Source organism: Neoarius graeffei, chromosome 5 (genome assembly GCF_027579695.1).
Source record: "Neoarius graeffei isolate fNeoGra1 chromosome 5, fNeoGra1.pri, whole genome shotgun sequence".
In the NCBI taxonomy this organism is placed as follows: domain Eukaryota; kingdom Metazoa; phylum Chordata; class Actinopteri; order Siluriformes; family Ariidae; genus Neoarius; species Neoarius graeffei.
Window position 1 is genome coordinate 48,066,271 of NC_083573.1, and position 21,179 is coordinate 48,087,449.

General features: G+C 41.4%; 1 protein-coding gene across 1 annotated transcript in view; it reads left to right on the forward strand.

Annotated features, from left to right (window-relative positions):
* Positions 1-21,179, forward strand: part of trim33l (tripartite motif containing 33, like) — a 132,129-nt gene that overhangs the window by 62,897 nt on the left and 48,053 nt on the right. The window contains exon 2 of the mRNA XM_060921860.1: positions 6,516-6,592. Within this exon, the coding sequence (XP_060777843.1) occupies positions 6,516-6,592 (77 nt within the window). The remainder of the gene's footprint in view (positions 1-6,515; positions 6,593-21,179) is intronic.

The following is a 21,179-nucleotide window of genomic DNA, read 5'->3' on the forward strand; positions in this document are numbered from 1 at the left end:
TCCACTGCGCTTTTCTTATGTTACCTCTGGGTGATATTATTCGTAAACATTGTATTAGTTTCCACTGTTATGCTGATGACACACAGTTGTATGTTTCTGCAAAACCTGATGAGAGACACCAGCTTAATAGAATTGAGGAATGTGTGAAGGACTTTAGACACTGGATGCTTATTAACTTCCTTCTGCTTAACTCTGACGTACTTGTACTAGGACCACATGCAGCTAGAAGTAAGTTTTCTGATTACACAGTGACTCTGGATGGCCTTTCTGTTTCTTCACGTGCAGCAGTAAAAGACCTCGGAGTGATTATTGGCCCCAGTCTTTCATTCGAAACTCACATTGATAACATCACCCGGATAGCTTTCTTTCATCTCAGAAATATTGCTAAGATAAGAAATTTAATGTCACTACATGACGCGGAAAAACTAGTTCATGCTTTTGTTACCGCTCAGGTTGGATTATTGTAATGCCTTACTGTCTGGATGTTCCAATAAGTGCATAAACAAGCTCCAGTTAGTTCAAAATGCAGCAGCAAGAGTCTTTACTAGAACTAGAAAATATGACCACATCACCCCTGTCTTATCCACACTGCATTGGCTCCCAATCAAATTTTGTATTGATTATAAAATACTACTATTGACCTTTTAAAGCACTGAATGGTCTCACGCCACAGTACCTGAGTGAACTTCTGGTCCTTTATGACCCGCCACGCCTACTTAGATCAAAAGGTGCAGGCTATCTGCTGGTACCTCGTATAATGAAGGCTACATCAGGGGGCAGAGCCTTTTCTTACAAAGCCCCACGGTTATGGAACAGCCTTCCAAGTAATGTTCGGGAATTAGACACAGTCTCAGCGTTTAAGTCTAGGCTGAAAACATATCTGTTTAGTCAAGCCTTTTGTTAATGGTGTTTATGAGGTAAAGGTGTAGATCTGGAGGGTCCTCAGACATAGTGTTTTGGTAAACTGGGATGTATGGATGCTGTCAGTCCCCCACTTGCTTGCTCACTCGAGTTTGTTGACAGTGTAGTGGCTGCTGCTTTATGTCCCGGGGCTCCCTCATGCCTGTGTTACCTTCTGGCTCTCCCCTTTTAGTTATGCGGTCATAGTTAGTTTTGCCAGAGCCCCTGCTTGTACTCAGCGCAATATGTATACTGTTCCTACTTATTCAGGTGACATAGGCCATACCTAACAACCTGTGTTTTCGCCCCCATCTGTCCCTCTGAGTCACATGTCGGTCCTGGGATCGAGATGCTGACCTCTTCTACTCCTCGGACCTGCCTGATCCATCCTGGTGCCCTGTGTCTGGTTGGAGTCTCATCACATCGCTCATGTGGAGGACGGCCCCATATGGACAGTTGAAAGTCGCACTTGGAAGACGCTCTGGACACTTACAGTAATGCTTTTATGGCTGAGGACTACAGTTGACTTGCTAGCTTTAGGACTGCAGTTGTCATGAGCAGTTTTGCACTCAAGTTTCCATCAATGAAGAGTTTATAACATCAACGAAACTGACTTCATGTTAAAACTGTTAATGTTATAGTCATGTTGTCTCCTGTTGCCCAAATGAGGCTGGGTTCCCTTTTGAGTCTGGTTCCTCTCGAGGTTTCTTCATGTCGTCTGAGGGAGTTTTTCCTTGCCACCATCGCCACAGGCTTGCTCACTGGGGATAGATTAGAGATAAAATTAGCTCATGTTTTAAGTCGTTCAAATTCTGTGAAGCTGCTTTGTGACAATGTTTATTGTTAAAAGCGCTATACAAATAAACTTGACTATAATAATGATATTGGCTGGCTTTTTTTCGTTGTCTGTCAGATATATTCCATTCAGCTAGCATGATATTGAATTCCTTTCCGACTTGTTCAATATCATGTTAGCTGAATGGAATATATCTGGCATACCACTCAAAGCCAATATTATTTAAATATTTCACTCACTCTAATAGACCACCGCTGTACAATAAGCAAAGTACAGGACTGAGGACAACAAGGTCTTAAACAGTGTAATGCATCTATCTATCGATCTATCTCGTTTATTTATTTTAATAGGATAGGAGAAAAAAATTTTTATATTGTATATTCACGTAGGCCTATGGAGCACTTGCATGTGAAGTCACAGCCGATCCAGATTGTGACAGACGCCATCTTGTCGGTCAAACGCCATATTCCGACTTCTACTTCTGGTTCTACTTCTGCTTTTACTTCTACCTTTTCTTCTGGAAAACCCTACTATATACAATTCTACTACAACGGCTGCGGCTACAAGCTCTCCCTACCTGTGCACGGTTTTTATGTTTTTTGTGTGTATTTTTGCGTGTTGTTCGTCTGTACCGGACTTCAATATCCACTACAACCGTATGGACTTACTGGGCATTGGTTTCCAGCAGAAAATGACGGTTTGTAGCGATTTCCATCGCATGCTCAACATTCCGGACGAGAAAAAAAAACCATTCCGGACGAGATAGCGAGACCAGCGGGGTCTCCATGGATTGTTATCGGAAGTAAAGCGAAGGAGGCGGTGCCGGGAGCGGAAGCAAAAGCGAGGCTGCAGAGCCGGCCTGTTGACTAAGTTCAGAAAACAGCCACTCAAACCTCCACTGCCAAGCCTCTACCTCTCCAACGCCAGATCCATGTAAACAAGACGGACGATTTGGAATTACCTTATTCTATTCTATAATCGGCTGGTCAGTGCTATACTCAATACTTAAGTGACTTACCCATCCAATGAGGATTCTTGTTTACAAGATGCCACATCTGAGTCGCTGACAAATCCTGAATTTCTGTAAAGAAAACTGTGCAGAGATTTATAAGCACGCAGTGCTTCACCACTGAACAGCGAGGGAAAGTTAATGAGGTAATTATACACGTCCGGGTATTCCGCTGGCAGTTCAAAATCCGGTCGTGAAAACTCCGTCCGGTAAGCCATAAGGGTCACAAATCTGTAGATCGTTTATTTTAGACATATATCTAGTTATCTGTTCATTAGAAAAATGAGCCGTGTAGTCCGTCGGTTGGAATTGATCCATTCTGTACACCAGTGCAGCAGTATTCAGCGGTGTTTTTGACCGACACGATGGCGGTTGTGTACTTTCCGGTCACGTGACTGCAAGATCTCTATAGCTAAGTCTGTAGCTAATAATTTGTTAACTAAATTAATCAATCTACCAGCACTGCTTTGGCAAAGTGGCATCTTCCTCTGTTGTCCACAGCAGGACTAAGAACCTTGACCACTTGATCATAACCCACCCAAGATGTATGCTCTCTGAGCGAAGCTGTCAAAGCTTGAGCTTGATTGACAGGTAGCGTGAGCTAATTAGAAGGTGCCTGCTTCCACGCCTAAACCAATCGGGTTCCTTGCGCATTTCAGGATGGCTGTCTGCTAGGAAACAAAGACTGAAAACATGCAGTCGAAAGGCAGAGATGAGAAGAGGCACTGAGCATTTCATTATCATTTGAGATGTTGATTGCTGAAAATATTCATTATCGCAATCATGAGTAGGCTAAATGTTAAACACTTTTGTAACGTTTACCCATGATTGTGATTGTAAGTTAATGACCTTGCGTTTCACTGAAACGGAGGAAAACTGTTAAAATAGTTACGCTGCCGACTGGAATACACGTTATATATGTGTGGTTTGATTTTAAGCTGTTCTACGTAGGTTTTACGGGCTCATTAGCAAAACAAACTCGTATAACGTCACGTCTATAACGCGTCATTGAAGTATTTAAAAGTAACAAACAGGCAGGATTTCTTCATCACACGTAACGTTGATGTAAACAAGTTTTGCACAGAAAGTTTGAACATTTCTTGCGTCAACCCTTTTTGACCAGCATAAACTTATCCATTAAAACATCATGGACGTGACTTGACCGTGGAACTCCTCAACAAATGGCTTTTAAATTTATGGAACTGTACTGTTAAAGCAAACTGACCAAACACGTTTTATGATGCTCTTGTCGATTTGGAAATTGCCAAATGATAACATTTTGTTGAAAGTTTGAGTACGTTAACGCTAATCTTGAAACTGTAATTTAAAAAACTTGTTTCTGTATTGGTGCACCACCTGTATTATGATGTAAAAACCTACAATTATTTATAAAATTTAGATTAGAGGTGTTATATACAATAAATTATGGACCTAAGTGAATATTTTAACAGCAGTTCTGTTTGCGTGTGCACAACGTTTTTTTTTTCTTCTTCTTCTTTATGGTAAGGATGACCTATGCATGGAATTGCTCTATAAACAAAAAAATACTGACCTACCAAATAAATGACTGAATTGTCAGTTTAACATTCCGCAAAATTGAGTTAAAAAGTAAATTTGGAATGGGTATTGATCTAGTTATCTAAGCTATCAATTACCCCTTTTCCACCAAATCAGTTCCAGGGCTGGTTCGGGGCCAGTGCTTGGTTTGGAACCGGGTTTTCTGTTTCCACTGACAAAGAACTGGCTCTGGGCCAGAAAACCCGGTTCCAGGGTAGCACCTGCTCTTTGCTGGGCTAGAGGAAAGAACCGCTTACGTCAGTGGGGGGGAGAGAGTTGTTAAGACCAACAACAATAGCAAGACCGCGAGAGGGCGCCATTTCTAAATAAGTGACGAGATATCATGGATGCAGTAAAGCAGCAGTCATCCATTATTGTTGTTGCTGCTTCTTCTTCTCCTTGTTGTTGTTGCTTCGATGTTTGCGCCAAGGTTTATGCAAACGCAGCAACGTAACTGATGTATACAGTGACGTAATGACGTGGCTCCCCTTAGCACCCCGAGCTATGGAAAAGCAAACTGGTTCTCAGCTGGTTCGCAAGTTGAACGAGTTGTGAACCAGCACCAGCACTGGCCCCGAACCAGCCCTGGAACTGATTTGGTGGAAACGGAGGTAATGAGGGTGCCTGGGTCAAAACTTTTAATCAACGTATTTTGATTGAATCTGATGTCACTGGATGCCTTGGGAACTCAGAACTGGCAGATCATGATGGCCAGTCTGGTTAACAAGTGTGAAAGCATTGTTCATCTCGTTTTTCTTAGCCATTTATGACAGTCATTTAAAAAAAAATTTAAAAAATCCATCATGTTTGCAAATCTCCCCAGTAAAGGTGTAGCCATGTCTATAGCATAACTGACAGCAGGGGCATAAACGCAAACAACGGGTCTAACACTGAACTGTGAAAGTAAGATATTCACACACACACTATTACAAGATTTAAGGGCTTGTTGATATTCCTGGTGGAACATCCACTCAGTGAATTAATGTGATAAGCTTATGTGTTTCAACAAACCTCGATACTTTTCTACAATTTCGCTTAAAGCTAGACGGCCTTTCGATTTCATAAAATGGGTGAAATTTAGTTCCCTCTGAAATTTGGTCATTGTGATATGGTTATTTCTGCAATATCTCAAACCAGGCTGGGAAGTTATTTAATTTGAGGGGATTCCCGAGCAAATAATGTGCATGAAATCACTCACTTCACGCAGTCAAGCAGACAGAGGAAGTCTGTATGCGGATGCGCAGGTTTACCACCACCACCACCTTTTGGGTTTTACAGCAGCTGGCATCTACAGTGTTGCATTACTGCCATCTACAGGTTTACCTTTGACCGTGCACTGACGGTTGCATCATTCTGTCACTAAACGAACAGCTGATCACACCGAGGTGCTTGCTGACCTCCAATATTTATCAGTTTGGTCCTGCGTTTCCTTTCCTTCACAACATAATGTCTTTTCTTCTCGCTTTCTGTTACTGTAGTCGCTCTTTCACGTTTCATTCGCACACTTGCATCGTACATGTTTCTCTCCTGTTTCAAATTTGTATCCCACAATGCCTTGCGTGAACGGGAAAAGCCCACCACGTGATGCATGACGTAGTATATTGTATTGCATCATGGTGAAGCAGGAAAAAATCTCATCTCATTATCTCTAGCTGCTTTATCCTGTTCTACAGGGTCGCAGGCAAGCTGGAGCCTGTCCCAGCTGACTATGGGCGAAAGGCGGGGTACACCCTGGACAAGTCGCCAGGTCATCACAGGCAGGAAAAAATATCGGAGAATTTAGGGCCATGTGGCCCTAAATTCATTAATTGTTCTATTTAAAAAAAAAAAAACTAATAAAATTGGAAGTCTGTGATTTCGAATTCAGTAGCTTTCAGTCCACTAAACAAAAATAATTGGGTGTCGGGGAAAATTTCTTTTTATGACCTATACTTAAAATCTGAAAGGCAGTCTACCTTTAACAAAGGAAGCTGATCTTAAGCCCTGCTCAGTTACTATGACAGCATATGCTTTTGGACAAATGTGCTCAGTGTCACTCACGCTAATGTTGAAGCTTTCTGTAGAATTGTTTAGATATGTTTGTGATGTATCATTTTAAGCAATAACGCACAAGCAAGAGTGCTGTTGTACTGAATAACTGAATATCAGCTCAGCTGACAGTAACATGTTGGCTTAGTTTACCCGAGGCCAATTTAAACAAGTTTGTAGGTTGCTATGTGGAATAGTGTTATTTATCAGACTCTCTCCCTTTAGAATGCCCAATGTGTGGGCAGGCTTTCAACCTGTCTGAAGTTACAGATTGCTTCATTTTTGAGGACTCTGCCCCAAAGGTAAGGTGATTTTTGTTGTTGTTGTTACTAATTTGCAAAGCTTTTGGTACAATGTTTTAAAATGTCCAAGTTCTCTCCCTGAACTCACAGTTAAATGTAGTTTTATAAGGTTCTGTCCATCAGCCAATCATTATCCAGGATGAATGCAACATACAGTGGTGCGTGAAAGACTGTGAACCCTTTAGAATTTTCTATATTTCTGCATAAATATGACCTAAAACAACATCAGATTTTCAGACAAGTCCTAAAAGTAGATAAAGAGAACCCAGTTAAACACATGAGACAAAATATTATACTTGGTCATTTATTTATTTATTGAGGAAAATGATCCAATATTACATATCTGTGAGTGGCAAAAGTATGTGAACCTCTAGGATTAGCAGTTAATTTGAAGATGAAATTAGAGTCAGGTGTTTTCAATCAATGGGATGACAATCAGGTGCGAGTGGGCACCCTGTTTTATTTAAAGAACAGGGATCTATCAAAGTCTGATCTTCACAACACGTTTGTGGAAGTGTATCATGGCACGAACAAAGGAGATTTCTGAGGACCTCAGAAAAAGCGTTGTTGATGCTCATCAGGATGGAAAAGGTTACAAAGCCATCTCTAAAGAGTTTGGACTCCACCAATCCACAGTCAGACAGATTGTGTGCAAATGGAGGAAATTCAAGACCATTGTTAAGGCCAATTTATGCTGACAACCCAGTCCTCGCAGATGGCGTCGCAGATGGCGTCTGCGTAGCCCCCCCACCTTCGCAGATGCTCTGCGCGCACCTCCCAAAAATTGTGACCACCGCAGAAGCCTCGCAGACAGCGTCACAGACGAGGGCTCTGATTGGTCCACTCTACATCCGCTGTACACGCACTTCCGCTTCCCTACTTTCCCGGTTTGTTTTGTTTTCACGACCGCCATTTTTAAAAACACAAGCGAAGATGGAGCAGCACGAAGAGCGGTTGATCGAGGAAGTATGTACATCCATAGACGTACGCATAGACATCCTATATCTATACGACTCCAGTTCTAGTCATTATAAGTAACCGGAGGATAAACACTCCACTAACCACACCCACCAACTACTCCTAGCGACTTCGCGACTTCGCGTCCCCTTGCGTTGTGGCGGTGAATAACATCGCGCACGCCTGTTACTCCCCGCTCAACGATAAATTACAACTGTCTGCGAAAAGCTATCTGCGAAAGCCTTGTTGCAAGAGCATGCAGAGGCCTTTACCCTCCCCAGGAGTGGTCGACCAACAAAGATCACTCCAAGAGCAAGGCGTGTAATAGTCGGCGAGGTCACAAAGGACCCCAGGGTAACTTCTAAAGGCCAATTTATGCTTACAACCCAGTCCTCGCAGATAGCGTCGCAGACAGTGTCTGCGTAGCCCCCCACCTTCGCAGACGGTCTGCGCGCACCTCCCAAAAATTGTGACCACCGCAGAAGCCTCGCAGACAGCGTCGCAGACAAGAGGGCTCTGATTGGTCCACTCCGCTGTACACGCACTTCCGCTTCCCTACTTTCCCGGTTTGGTTTGTTTTCACGACCGGCATTTTTAAAAACACGAGCGAAGATGGAGCAGCACGAAGAGCGGTTGATTTGAGGAAGTACGTACATCTATACGACTCCAGTTCTAGTCATTATAAAAAAAAAAGTTCTAGTCATTATAAGTAACCGGAGGATAAACACTCCACTAATCACACCCACCAACTACTCCTAGCGACTTCGCGCCCCCCTTGCGTTGTGCCGGTGAATAACATCGCGCACGCCTATTTACTCCCCGCTCAACGATAAATTACAACTCTCTGCGAAAAGCTATCTGCGAAAGCCTTGTCGCAAGAGCATGCAGAGGCCTTAAGCAACTGAAGGCCTGTCTCACATTGGCTAATGTTCATGAGTCCACCATCAGGAGAACACTGCATTCCAGCAGGGCTGCAAGGAGAAAGCCACTGCTGTCCCAAAAAGAACATTGCTGCTCGTCTGCAGTTTGCTAAAGATCACGTGGACAAGCCAGAAGGCTATTGGAAAAATGTTTTGTGGATGGATGAGACCAAAATAGAACTTTCTTAAGTGAGAAGCGTTATGTTTGGAGAAAGGAAAACACTGCATTCCAGCATAAGAACCTTATCCCATCTGTGAAACATGGTGGTGGTAGTATCATGGTTTGGGCCTGTTTTGCTGCATCTGGGCCAGGACAGCTTGCCATCATTGATGGAACAGTGAATTCTGAATTATACCAGCGAATTCTAAAGGAAAATGTCCGGACATCTGTCCATGAACTGAATCTCAAGAGAAGGTGGATCATGCAGCAAGAGAACGACCTGAAGCACACAAGTCATTCTACCAAAGAATGGTTAAAGAAGAATAAAGTTAATGTTTTGGAATGGCCAAGTCAAAGTCCTGACCTTAATCCAATGGAAATGTTGTGGAAGGACCTGAAGTGAGCAGTTCATGTGAGGAAACCCACCAACATCGCAGAGTTGAAGCTGTTCTGTATGGAGAAATGGGCTAAAATTCCTCCAAGCCGGTGTGCAGGACTGATCAACAGTTACCGGAAACGTTTAGTTGCAGTTATTGCTGCACAAGGGGGTCACACCAGATACTGAAAGCAAAGGTTCACATACTTTTGCCACTCACAGATATGTAATATTGGATCGTTTTCCTCAATAAATAAATGACCAAGTATAATATTTTGTCTCATTTGTTTAACTGGCTTCTTTTTATCTACTTTTCGGACTTGTGTGAAAATCTGATGATGTTTTAGGTCATATTTATGCAGAAATATAGAAAATTCTAAAGGGTTCACAAACTGTCAAGCACCACTAAGTGGCAATCGATATCCACGTTCTGGTTACACTCTCACAGAAAACCACTTAAGACAGTTAATACTTAAAGCCTCAGTACGGCAAGCTGAAGGAGAGCGTAACTTATTAGCTCTAAATGTTCTACATATTCAAAAGTTTGGACACTCCTACTCATTCATAGGCTTTTGTGTATTTTGACATTGTAGAACAATACTGCAGACATCAAAACTATGAAATAACAGCTGGAGCATGTGTGGAATTATGTGGTCAACAAAAAAAGTGTTAGTTTCATATTTTAGATTCTTCAAAGTAGCCACTGTTTACCTTGATGACGCTTTGCACACTATTGGCATTATCTTAACCAGCTTCATGAGGTAATCACCTGCCCGGTGTCTGAAATCACTCACTTGTTCAGTACTCCCTGCATAGGGAATTACTATATAGAGGACTATATAGTGAGCTCATTGGTAAAATGAAAAAAAAAAAAAAGCAGCTTTCGGACACTAGTCCATCCCGCTGGTATTTACGTCGTTACTGTCGCACAATTAAAACGTGCCAGATCAGTTGGCTAGTGGGTTTTCAAAATAATAAATACACGCATGTATTTTTGTGATATATACATATTATACTGAGCACATTTCCCACATTAATCAAGGGTCATTCCATGTCAACTCAACCAGAGCCCCCACCTCAAATTTTTGATTTTGCTTAAACTTTGCACACCGCAAGTAGCATGCCTTGGTAGTACTAAGGCCAAGTATTTAAGCTTAATTATTGCTAACTGTTGAGATTCAGCCTTGTTTTTGAAGTAGGGGTCATTTCCTTCTTGAATGCTTCAATTCTGGAGCAACTTTTGGCCCTTTTCCACTACCCTTTTTCAGCTCACTTCAGCCCGACACGGCTCGCGTTTCGACTACCTCAGAACAGCACGACTCAGCTCGCTTTAGCCCTACTCAGCACCCAAAACTCGCACGGTTTTGGAGTGGGGCTGAAGCGAGCCAAACCGAGCCGAGTGGGGCTAGGGGCGTGAGGAGACACTCCCCTGTGCACTGATTGGTGAGGAGGAGTGTCCTCACATGCCCACACACGCCCCGCGAGCACGCTGGGATCTGTAAACACCGTAAACCCGGAAGAATAATAATTATGAATTACGAGAATTTCTGGAGCCTTATGCGCCTCGCCTCATCTATACGCTCTTGCCAGTATCTGTTGGCGTTGTCGGTGACAACAAGCCACAGCACCAAGACCAGCAACACTAATGACTCCATGTCCTCCATGTTTATTGTTTACTATCCGGGTCGTGAGACTACCGCTTAAAAGGTCACTGATGTCACTGTTTGCGCCGCCTAACGACATCACCTGACGTCCACCCACTTTCGCTAACTCCACCCAATGTGTCCACCCACTTCCAGCCAGCACGGTTCAGCGCGGTTGTAGTCGAAATGCAATTCCAATAGCCCCACTCAGCTCAACTCAGCCCAACTCGGCACCGCACGGCTCAGCCCGACTCAGCCGCGTTGGTAGTGGAAAAGCGGCATTTGTGCATCTAGAAAAAGTACTTGCAGAAGTGTTAGGCCTATGACACAGATTTTATTATCAGAAAAGTTGGTCCTCTCCTGATTTTAACCATCATTGTCTACATATTTTTTTTGTCCAGTTTAGCCCTCGGGTGGTATTTAAATAAATAAATTTAATTAATTAATTAATTTAAAAAAAAATCACCAACAAAAATTCGCTAGTGTATTTTTACGATTTTGATTTCTTCGTTACTCTTAGCTTAGTGATGATAGAGACCTAAAATTTTTAATGTACACTGCCAGTAAACTACTTAAGCATATTAAACGAACTCGAGGCCCCAGTGTCTATAGTCACTGACTTATTAACCCCTGAAGTTGGACCCAGAATGAAAAGTGCTCTTTTTGTCAAAATTGGGTACATTTCTCAAAAGGGGCACGTTATTGCAATTTCAGTTTTTTTGTGCTTGAAAATATGTGCCTTGGTAATAATGTGTGAAAAAATGGAAGATGTAATGCTCTCCCTTTTGAAGTTACAACAAGACAATTGGACCCGGAGTCTGACGTTAACCAACTGCTAGAAATCCTCTGAAAAAGGGAACACTGTTGTTTTTGTTCAACACAATGTTTATTAACTAACAGTTTAGCCATACTTCAAGTCAGACATATCTAACTATCAAAGATAAATTCAGTACAAGCCAGATCATTGATCAACATGCATTAATTATCACAGCAAAATATGATAATTTCCAAAAAACTCTAGGTAATGTTCAAAACAAGTCACGTTTATATATTACTAATGCCAGTCTATACACTGGTAGTGTTTCTAAGAGTTCATCCATGCGCACTTGTGAACAACTTAAAACTGTCTCTGATTTTGTCAATGTCCATCTGTTGGAACTTGTACTGTCTGCCTGTAGTTGTACTGGGAAGTGGCAGTGAGCACAGCACATGGCCCACAGGAACCCAGCACTCGTCCTTCTGCCTGGGCCATTTGTACATGCAAGGATTCTGTGTTTGCCTCGTGAAAGTGATGAGTAGATCATCCTTGTCTTCGTCTACCGCTAGCACACTTCCTATATACCAGACCTGGTTGTCGACGGCTGCCACATATACACCAGGCTTGTATTCTTGGATATCATGATGTGCAGTAGAATGTGCTAGAGTCCCACTTGTCATGGAAATATCTGCAGAGATCCTGTACATTCTCAGGTTAGGCCCATCAGGTATGAAGCTGTGATGGCTTCTAATGCCAGGCACTTTCTTTGCTTCTTTGTACTGTTCTTCTTGGGCCTGTGATGCTTCTGCTACATCTTCCTTACACTACGTTCAGACTGCAACCTGAAACGACCCATATCCGATTTGTTGTGAAATCCGATTTTTTTGTTAGGCCGTTCACATTACCAATTATATGAGACTTGTATGCGATCTTCAATATGAACGGAAGACGACCCAAAAGTGTCCCGCATGCGCAAATTGACACGCAATAAGCACATCTACGTAATACGTAAACAAAAAAAAAAAGCGCACTCTTCATGTTTAATGATTTCTTTTTTTTGTTTGTTTGTTTAATTATCTGGTTAGTGTTAAAGTGTGAGGTCTCGTGTGTGTTTTTGTTTCTGAACTGAAATGAAAACGTGTAGCCTGGTAACGAGGGTTGACTCCTAAATATGTCTCTAATTTCTATATAAGTGCACTACATGTTACTAGGAAGTAATGGATTTTTAAACTCTATATAGTGCACTCGAGCTTCAGTAGGCAGTCATTTGGGATACGGCCGCTGTATTACCAAGCTCTTAATTCAGGCTTAATAATTTGCACATATTTATTTCGTCATATTAATAAACTTTTTCTACATTTTTATAAATATTTAGATTGTTTATAGCCAGCTGAATTCTGCAGCGCCTCTCAGCGCTGGCTCAAGGTGCATGAACACCAGTGCAGTTTGCTATGGAGATGAGGCGAGACCTGGCGATGTGGTTTTTGTGGCGGCGGCGGAACTCGCACAATAATCTGATTAACAGCAGACTAATGAGACCGAAGGTATCAAATTACTGGAAATTTCCAGAACAATCTTATAATCTTGTAATACAGGATGGTTTAAGTTATAAATCAGTTATAGAAACTGTTTTATTTAATCAGGCTAACAGACTAACATCCAGGTCCCTACCAAATCCACCATTAGCTTGATCAATTCTATAAAAGTCTATTTAAATTCTGAAAACTGTACAAATGTTGTTTTCCACCAAAGAGGCAGGATTAGCCAACGCAGAATAGTGACGTTTGTCTCTTGTTGATGACGTGTAGGTCGCATGAATGCAACCTGTCCGGTCAGACTGCAGTCGCATGTGAAAATATCGGATATGCATCGGATTTAGGACCACATATCCAAGCGGCCTGGGTCGCATGTGAAAAAATCGGATCGGTGTCGTTCCGATTGTCAATAACAAATCGGATACAGGTCGCATATGGGCAAAAAAATCGGATATGGGTCGTTTCAGGGTGCAGTCTGAACGTAGTCTTAGAGACGTACAAGAACCTGATACCTTGGATTTCCCTGACAGCCCGTTCATAGAGCGTAATAGGCGAGAGAATGTGGTTACTTGTTGTAGCTTGGAGGCTTGCCCGAGCAGCAAGCCTTTTTACGATACCCCCAATGCCATCACGTGGTGATTTGCCGTGACTACATGCTTTATTTCAACCTAGAAGCCACTATAAAGACTTTATTGTTTGATTTAAAACCCTCCTGTGACCTTGAAAATAAGGTCAAGTAGGTCATATAGGTCAAAAGGTCTTGTCAAAGTCTGTTAAATCATATCGCAAAGTAAATGCAACTTGAAAAGGCCACTGAAATACAGGCCCAAATCCTCCCCATTGGGAATGCATGTAAATTGCCCCCAAAACAACGAACTTTGGCCGATAGTCAGTAAAATAGGTCACAGTGACCTAGTTTTTGGTGAGCTAGGTTGTGGTCCCCCAAGGTATATTCAGGCCATATATTAGTCTCCTAGCTCTTACGGTGTCAAAACATGCCCTGTTAACGGACAGACGGACGCCGGACTAAGCTATTTGAACAGCTTTGCTGCTGAAGTCAGCAAAGCTAAAAATAAATTACCCCAAATTTAGATCCCAGATCATCATAATTAACTATTTATGCAAGGTCAAAGTTTGCTCAGAAGAGAAAATTAGCATTTTTTGTGTATAAATTATGCCAATATTTTTCTAAGAAGGAAAGCTATTACATACCTAATTATGTATTATTTGATATTATTAACCTACTTTTAAATATATAAAATACCAGCTATGTACTGTGTCCCTCCATAGATTTTGACCCCTTAAAATAAGGCATAATTTGGCATTTTCATTCTGGGTGAAGTTTGCGTGTTCCTTCCTTTTAAGAGAGATAACATCTACAGCCATGCAAATACATGAAGGGCATAAGAAGTTGGTCCACAACAGTATGGTGTTAAAGATATGAACAGCTGTGGTGTAATTTTTTCATAATAAGCACTCTAACTTACTAGAAAATACAATCATGACTGGGTAAATTATTTTTTCTATTTTTAACATGCTGCCCTTCATACACACGTTCAAAGCTGATGATAATGATGCCCAAATCCTAAAATATACCTCCCAAACTTGCAGTACAAGCAAAATAATGAAGATATGGCCATCATAATTTTATTTTTATATATATATATATATATATATATATATATATATATATATATATATATATATATAATATATATATATATATATATATATATATATATATATATATTTTTTTTAATTTTGCTCCAGATCACAGGTGAAAATGGTAATTTTGACCCCTCCTTATGCAAACTGGGCTGAAATGAGCTCATAGATCATCACAGAGACCTAATATTTGGGCTTTGGTCATCATATATGTGTATCTATCACTGGAAGAAAAATTATCAAAATAAAAAATTTGAGGTGGGAAAACCTTTTAATTTTGGTTGATTTTGACATGGAATGACCCTCAATACAAAGTACCTGCGGCTTCTTTTTTTTTTTTTTTAATTTAAATCAAGGCTGAATACTTTCTTTTTTGCCACTGCCTTTTATTAAACCAAATTTGAGACTTTTAATTTGATTTCTTTCAGCGTGACCGCAGTGCATAATGGAATATATTGCCTTGGCTAGTGACCATTGGTTGTATGCTACTTTTCATGATACACTGTGGGATACTTTGAGTGCACTATATAGGGTGTAAATAATCCTCACTAAGGTTTCGGTCAGCACTACAAAATGGCGTCCCCACTATATAGTGAGTAGGGAGCGATTTCGGACACAGGGCTGGAATGCTTTTCACTTAACAGGTCTGCCTCGTCAAAAGTTAATTAGTGCAATTTCTTGCCGCCTTAATGCGTCTGAGATCAAACAGTAAATAATAATAAATGCAGTAAATAGCCCTGTTCAACAATTGTAGTAATCCATATTATATCCAAAACCGCTCAACTAAGTAAAGAGAAACGACCTCCGTCATGAATTACACTACCGTTCAAAAGTTTGGGGTCACTTTGAAATGTCTTTATTTTTGAAAGAAAAGCACTGTTCTTTTCAATGAAGATCACTTTAATCAGAAATCCACTCTATACATTGCTAATGTGGTAAATGACTATTCTAGCTGCAAATGTGTGGTTTTTGGTGCAATATCTCCATAGGTGTATAGAGGCCCATTTCCAGCAACTCTCACTCCAGTGTTCTAATGGTACAATGTGTTTGCTCATTGCCTCAGAAGGCTAATGGATGATTAGAAAACCCTTGTACAATCATGTTAGCACAGCTGAAAACAGTTTAGCTCTTTAGAGAAGCTATAAAACTGACCTTTTTTTTTTTTTTTTAGATATTTTTTGGGCTTTTTTTCACCTTTATTGGACAGGACAGTGTAGAGACAGGAAATGAGCAGGAGAGAGAGAGACGGGGAGGGATCGGGAAATGACCCCGGGTCGGAATCGAACCCGGGTCCCCGGATCCATGGCATGGTGCCCCATCCACCCGAGCCACGACGCTCCCAAACTGGCCTTCCTTTGAGCAGATTGAGTTTCTGGAGCATCACATTTGTGGGGTCGATTAAATGCTCAAAATGGCCAGAAAAATGTCTTGACTATATTTTCTATTCATTTTACAACTTACGGCGGTAAATAAAAGTGTGACTTTTCATGGAAAACGCAAAATTGTCTGGGTGACCCCAAACTTTTGAACGGTAGTGTAGGCGTGTACAAACACACACACACACACACACACCGGTACTGTATTATATGAGAGGAATAAAAATTCAGTGTACAGTGAGTTCAGTGAATCTGTACTGGTTTGATATAGAAATGTAGAAAGCACAGCAGAAACCTAATATTGTGACTAGTATCAGATAATATTAGCATTAAGTATCGCCGACCTTTCCAAGCTACACGCAACATGCTTGATAAACTGAAGCTTAAGTGTAACTGGAGATGAAGGTCCAATGACAGACTTGAGATGTTTGTGTAGTTGTACAGAATCGTACTGTGTAGATCCACTGCATGTTCTAGTGTATTTTCATAGTGTTAAATATCAAGGTAAATTGTCTTGTTTTGGTACAATTTTTTTTTTTTTTTTAAAAAGGTGAAATATATTTTGTATTTGAGAGTGCATTCAGGAAGAAGGAAAAAAAAAGCATATATAATCAAGTTTGGAGTCTTGTTGTCCTGTGCATGAGTGCTGTAAGCATCTGTATCCACTGAAATTCTTGTGCTACTGTTGTACACTCGTTCAAAGAGATGTAAAAATTTAATTAGTGCAAAAATAGCAGACAGAACCCTGAGAAAGTGCGTAAATGATTTAAGGCTAGGCTGACACTTGCACGATTCCGTGGCACGCATTGGCACGACTCGAGTCGTGCCAGTGCGCAAACTAGTCGTAAACTGGCGTGAAGTGTGTGTAAACCCGTCGTGACTGTGTGCCATGCCGGGACGAGAATTTTGAAATGTTCAAAATTTTGGTCACGACAAAATTTCGCGACCGGGTCATGAACTATGCGCAAACTGTTCGTGATCACGTCGTGAACTCGTCGGGACGATGCGGGAGGATGCGTGCCAGTGCGTGGAAGTGCGCGCTATGCCATGACTGTCACAAACTGCCACGAATAGTTCACGAACAGCTCACGTCGAGTTCACGAGTAGTTCACGACATGTTCACGAATTGGTGCGCGTCGCAGCGTGGCCGTGCCTTCCCACTGACACGGTCACACATTGATGGCACGAGCAGTTCACGACTAGTTTACGCACTTCACGAACAGTTTGCGCATGGCACGAGCAGTTCACTACGAGTTCACGAGCAGTTCACGACTACTGCGCGACAGTGGCGCTCGCGTCGGTGCGGGGGTATATATAGGGCTTCCCGGACACTTCTCGCCATTCGCAGTTTTTTTTGTTTTTTTTTTCTTGCTTTTTTCTTTAATGTCTTTTATTTTCTATTCCTTCATGACTTTTTTTTTTTTGGGGGGGGGAGTTTCATTTCTTTTATTTAAAAAATGGAACAACTGTGGATGCAGCTCATGAAGCTACTACCATTCTTTCTTGCCAAGGGACAGCACCAGCAGGGGACATGTAGTAATGTGACAGGTAGTCTCGCTGATCCTTTGCATCCTTCTGGGTATGATGGCCGGTTAGAGGCAGCAGCCCCTGCAGGTGTCGGTCAGTCCTCCATCCACCAGGGATCAGATCATGTGTGTCCGGATCTTCGCGGTCCACTTCTGAAATTGCATGTGGGTATCTGATGAGGATGAGGTTGTGCATGACACAGGCGTGCCCAAGTTGGCACGACACCGTCCGAATTGCGCAAACTCGTCGTGCCAATGCGGGAAGTGCGTAAACTATGCGTGAACTCGTCGTGCCAGTTCGTGAATGTGGACGGGCATACATTCGTGAACTCGTCGTGAACTATGCGTGAACTCGTCGTGAACTATGCGTGAACTAGTCGTGAACAGTGCAGGAGCCTCCCAGTTCGTGCCCCAAAATGGCACGACTTGCCACGACAAAATCGTGGCCAAAAGTCGTGCAAGTGTCAGCCTAGGGTAACTTGCTCTAAACGAGTAAAAATAATATAAGCTGCTTTAATGATTTAATAAACATTTGATGTCAAAAAGTGGCCTTAATAAGCACAAAATGTATTTTGCTGCAGATTGTTTTACTTTCAAGTCCTCCAACAGCTTTAAGGATATGGGTCTGAGAAACCGGGTACTGTGGGGGTAGCCCACTAAATATACTGTCAATAAACTATACGGTTTTGAATGGTGATGTTGGTTTTAATTTGAAATAAAATGAAAGAAATAATACAGATAAAACTAAATCTTTGATATGAATATTCAGAATTTGGCAAAAACTCTGCAAACTTGTGGAAAAATGGCGGCTTGATCTGGGACATGATAAATGGTTGACTACATCGCATTCCCTTAAAAAGGTTGTAGTCCACTGAAAAGTCTACAGTTATCACTAATTGTATTTTAAGTTGTAACTTTATACACCTAAGGATTGATGCGCTCACAGAATAATCATAACCGTAATAAAACATCATGCAAAATATTTGATCCCCCTTGTAACTGGGTGGTTCTCCACTATAGTTGCAAATTGGTGTCACCTCACGTAACAAGTATTCTGAGACCAGGCCTTTAAATAAAATCAGGGTGTCTGTGTTCATATGCCTTCCTATTGATTATAAAAATTAATTGATATTAAATTTTATCCATTCAAATATAATAGTGTTGGTAGAATTTTTCATTGGAAGTACCCAAGGGGGTCCAAAATGCATGTCTCATACATCCCAGAAGGAAAATAAACCCTTACTGAAAAATATTTATTGGTGTTATTTTGTGTCACCCATTTAAATATGATCAATATTGTCCATGCAGCATGAAGAAAAGCACATTTTGAAAATATTTCCAATACTAGTCAGAAATTTTTCTGCCAAGAAATTGATTTTTGGTGTCCCAAGTAATTAAGTCAGTACACTAACAGTACTAACTACTAGAGACACCTGGGGAAAATGGACAGAACTATTCTAATGAGATGACTGCAGTGCATTGTGGGAATCCCACAAGTTCAAGGGAGGGAAACATTGAATTTCATACTGTGGTAGTTTTCCAGCATTGTTCAGGTTTGTATGGCAATTTTTAACAGAATTTATAATAGCAGTCAATACACTAACACTTCTAGAATGATGTAGGCCCAGCTTTGTCATGAAAACATGTTTGTGCCATGAATGTGAGTTAGAAGACCTTTCAACTAGACTACAATGCACAGGCATCATATACACATCTGCACCCTGGTGACCAGATGATGAACTATTTGTCCATACACTCACACCGGGGTCTGTTTGTGTACTGACTATTGTGTTTTGACCAGTTTGATAGGATGACAGTTTGATGTCTCTCGATCCCTTTCGTCAACCTACTAGTATATAGGCCTATACCTAGTACATGTATCCTACCAGGATATCTTTAAAGGTTTTCTGATTAGGCCTAGTCAATTTCTGAGAGTGTCTGTGTACTGACTTAAAAATTTGAATTTGGTGTCGTCCCCCCCCCCCCCCCCCCCCCCCGGTACTCACCTTTTACAAACTGTTAATTTTACTTCCAGCTTCCCCTACTTACTACCTGGTTGAATGATTGATCTTTACTGTTCTGCTCAAATAATCAACTTCGTTGTCTTATTTTTGAACATGTCAGTACACAAACATGCTGTCAGTACACAAACGCTGCACCCTTTTAATACATATATTTATTGTTCTATTGTGATAAATATGCATTTTCAAATAGAATTATTTATAATAAGGCCCAGATTTGTAATTGGGGTCAATTACATTTTGATTTTGGTCAGAGATTATGGATTTATTAGGCATTTCAGAGACAAGGGCAACCTTGACCTTGAAATGACCTTGACCTTTGACCTTGAATTTTGCCATATCGAGGAATAAGAAGATACTTTGATAAAACTCCAAAATTGGCTACCAGAATTCTGCCTTATGAACTTAGTTTGCTCAAGGTCCATATCCCAATTTGCAACTATAGTGGAGAACCACCCGACTCCATTTTCCGCAGACCCAAAACCAATACGATCGTGTGTTTTGATCTAAACGGAAAGCCTCAGGGTCGAGGTCACTACCTCACCAAAAGTAGTAACTTAAAATCACTACGCCATATAAAAATTTAGTTATAAATCTGCGATTTTTGTTTTTTAAAACGAAAGCTGAAAGTTAGGTATAGAATATGTGACCCCTCACCGAATCCAGGGACACGTGTCGGCCGAAACGAATCTGAGATGATCGCAAAAGAAGCATTCTTTTTTCAAAATTTGTGATTTTTGTTTTTTTCCATCATGTGCAAGTTGAGATCTTGAAGAATGCAATCAGTATTTCAGATAATAGATTGTTTTGTTAGAAAAGCATACATTTTTTGTTGCAAATTGTCTCGTTTTTGTCAGGACTGTAGCCTGCTGGGGGGTGTGGGTAATTACCATATGGGCCATTCACATGATGATTTAAGTCTTTTGTTTTTTTTCCCCGCGAATCAGCTGTATGATCCGAGTTGAGTGCATGGCTACTTAACCTGCATACAGGCGTGTGATTTCACTATGGAATGAGTTACTAAACAGAGCGCAGAGGAGCTGAAACACCGCGAAGCAAACAGACACTCGGTATTTGCATCGGAGATAACCGTTTCTAGCAAAAAAAAAACATGCAACCTCGTTTTCCAGATTGAATGGAATACTTGAATGATTGGATGATACACGGACCGTTCTAGGATTACATTCCATCGGAGGCATTGGTGTGTGCAAGGCGCCGTTTCTCTTTCTGATGGGGTGAGTTTATTAATCTAAGGCTGTGTGGTTATTTTTGCATGTAACGGAGAGTGTTGTGGTTTGGTTAAGCCTAGGTCACAACCGGACGTACGATTTTTTGGCTGTGTGATTTTTGGCGTTTCCCAAATCGCTGCTTTTTTTTTTTTCCACGGAGAAAGACGCGCGTTGGCCGTAAGTTTGTCTTGCAACCTGAAAAAAACGTAAGCGCCTGTAGAGTTTGTTTGACATGACAAAGAACCTCTGCGGCCGGTCTGCGGCTCGAAAATCAGCACATCACACGCGCTATCGTGCGTTTCATGCGCGCTCTCCGTGTGTTTCTTGCGTTTTTTGCGTGTAGACCAGCTGTAGGAGCGCGTACTGTACGGTTGGTTGTGACCGAGGCTTTACATGAAACTAGTGTTGTGTTAAGGCCTCTG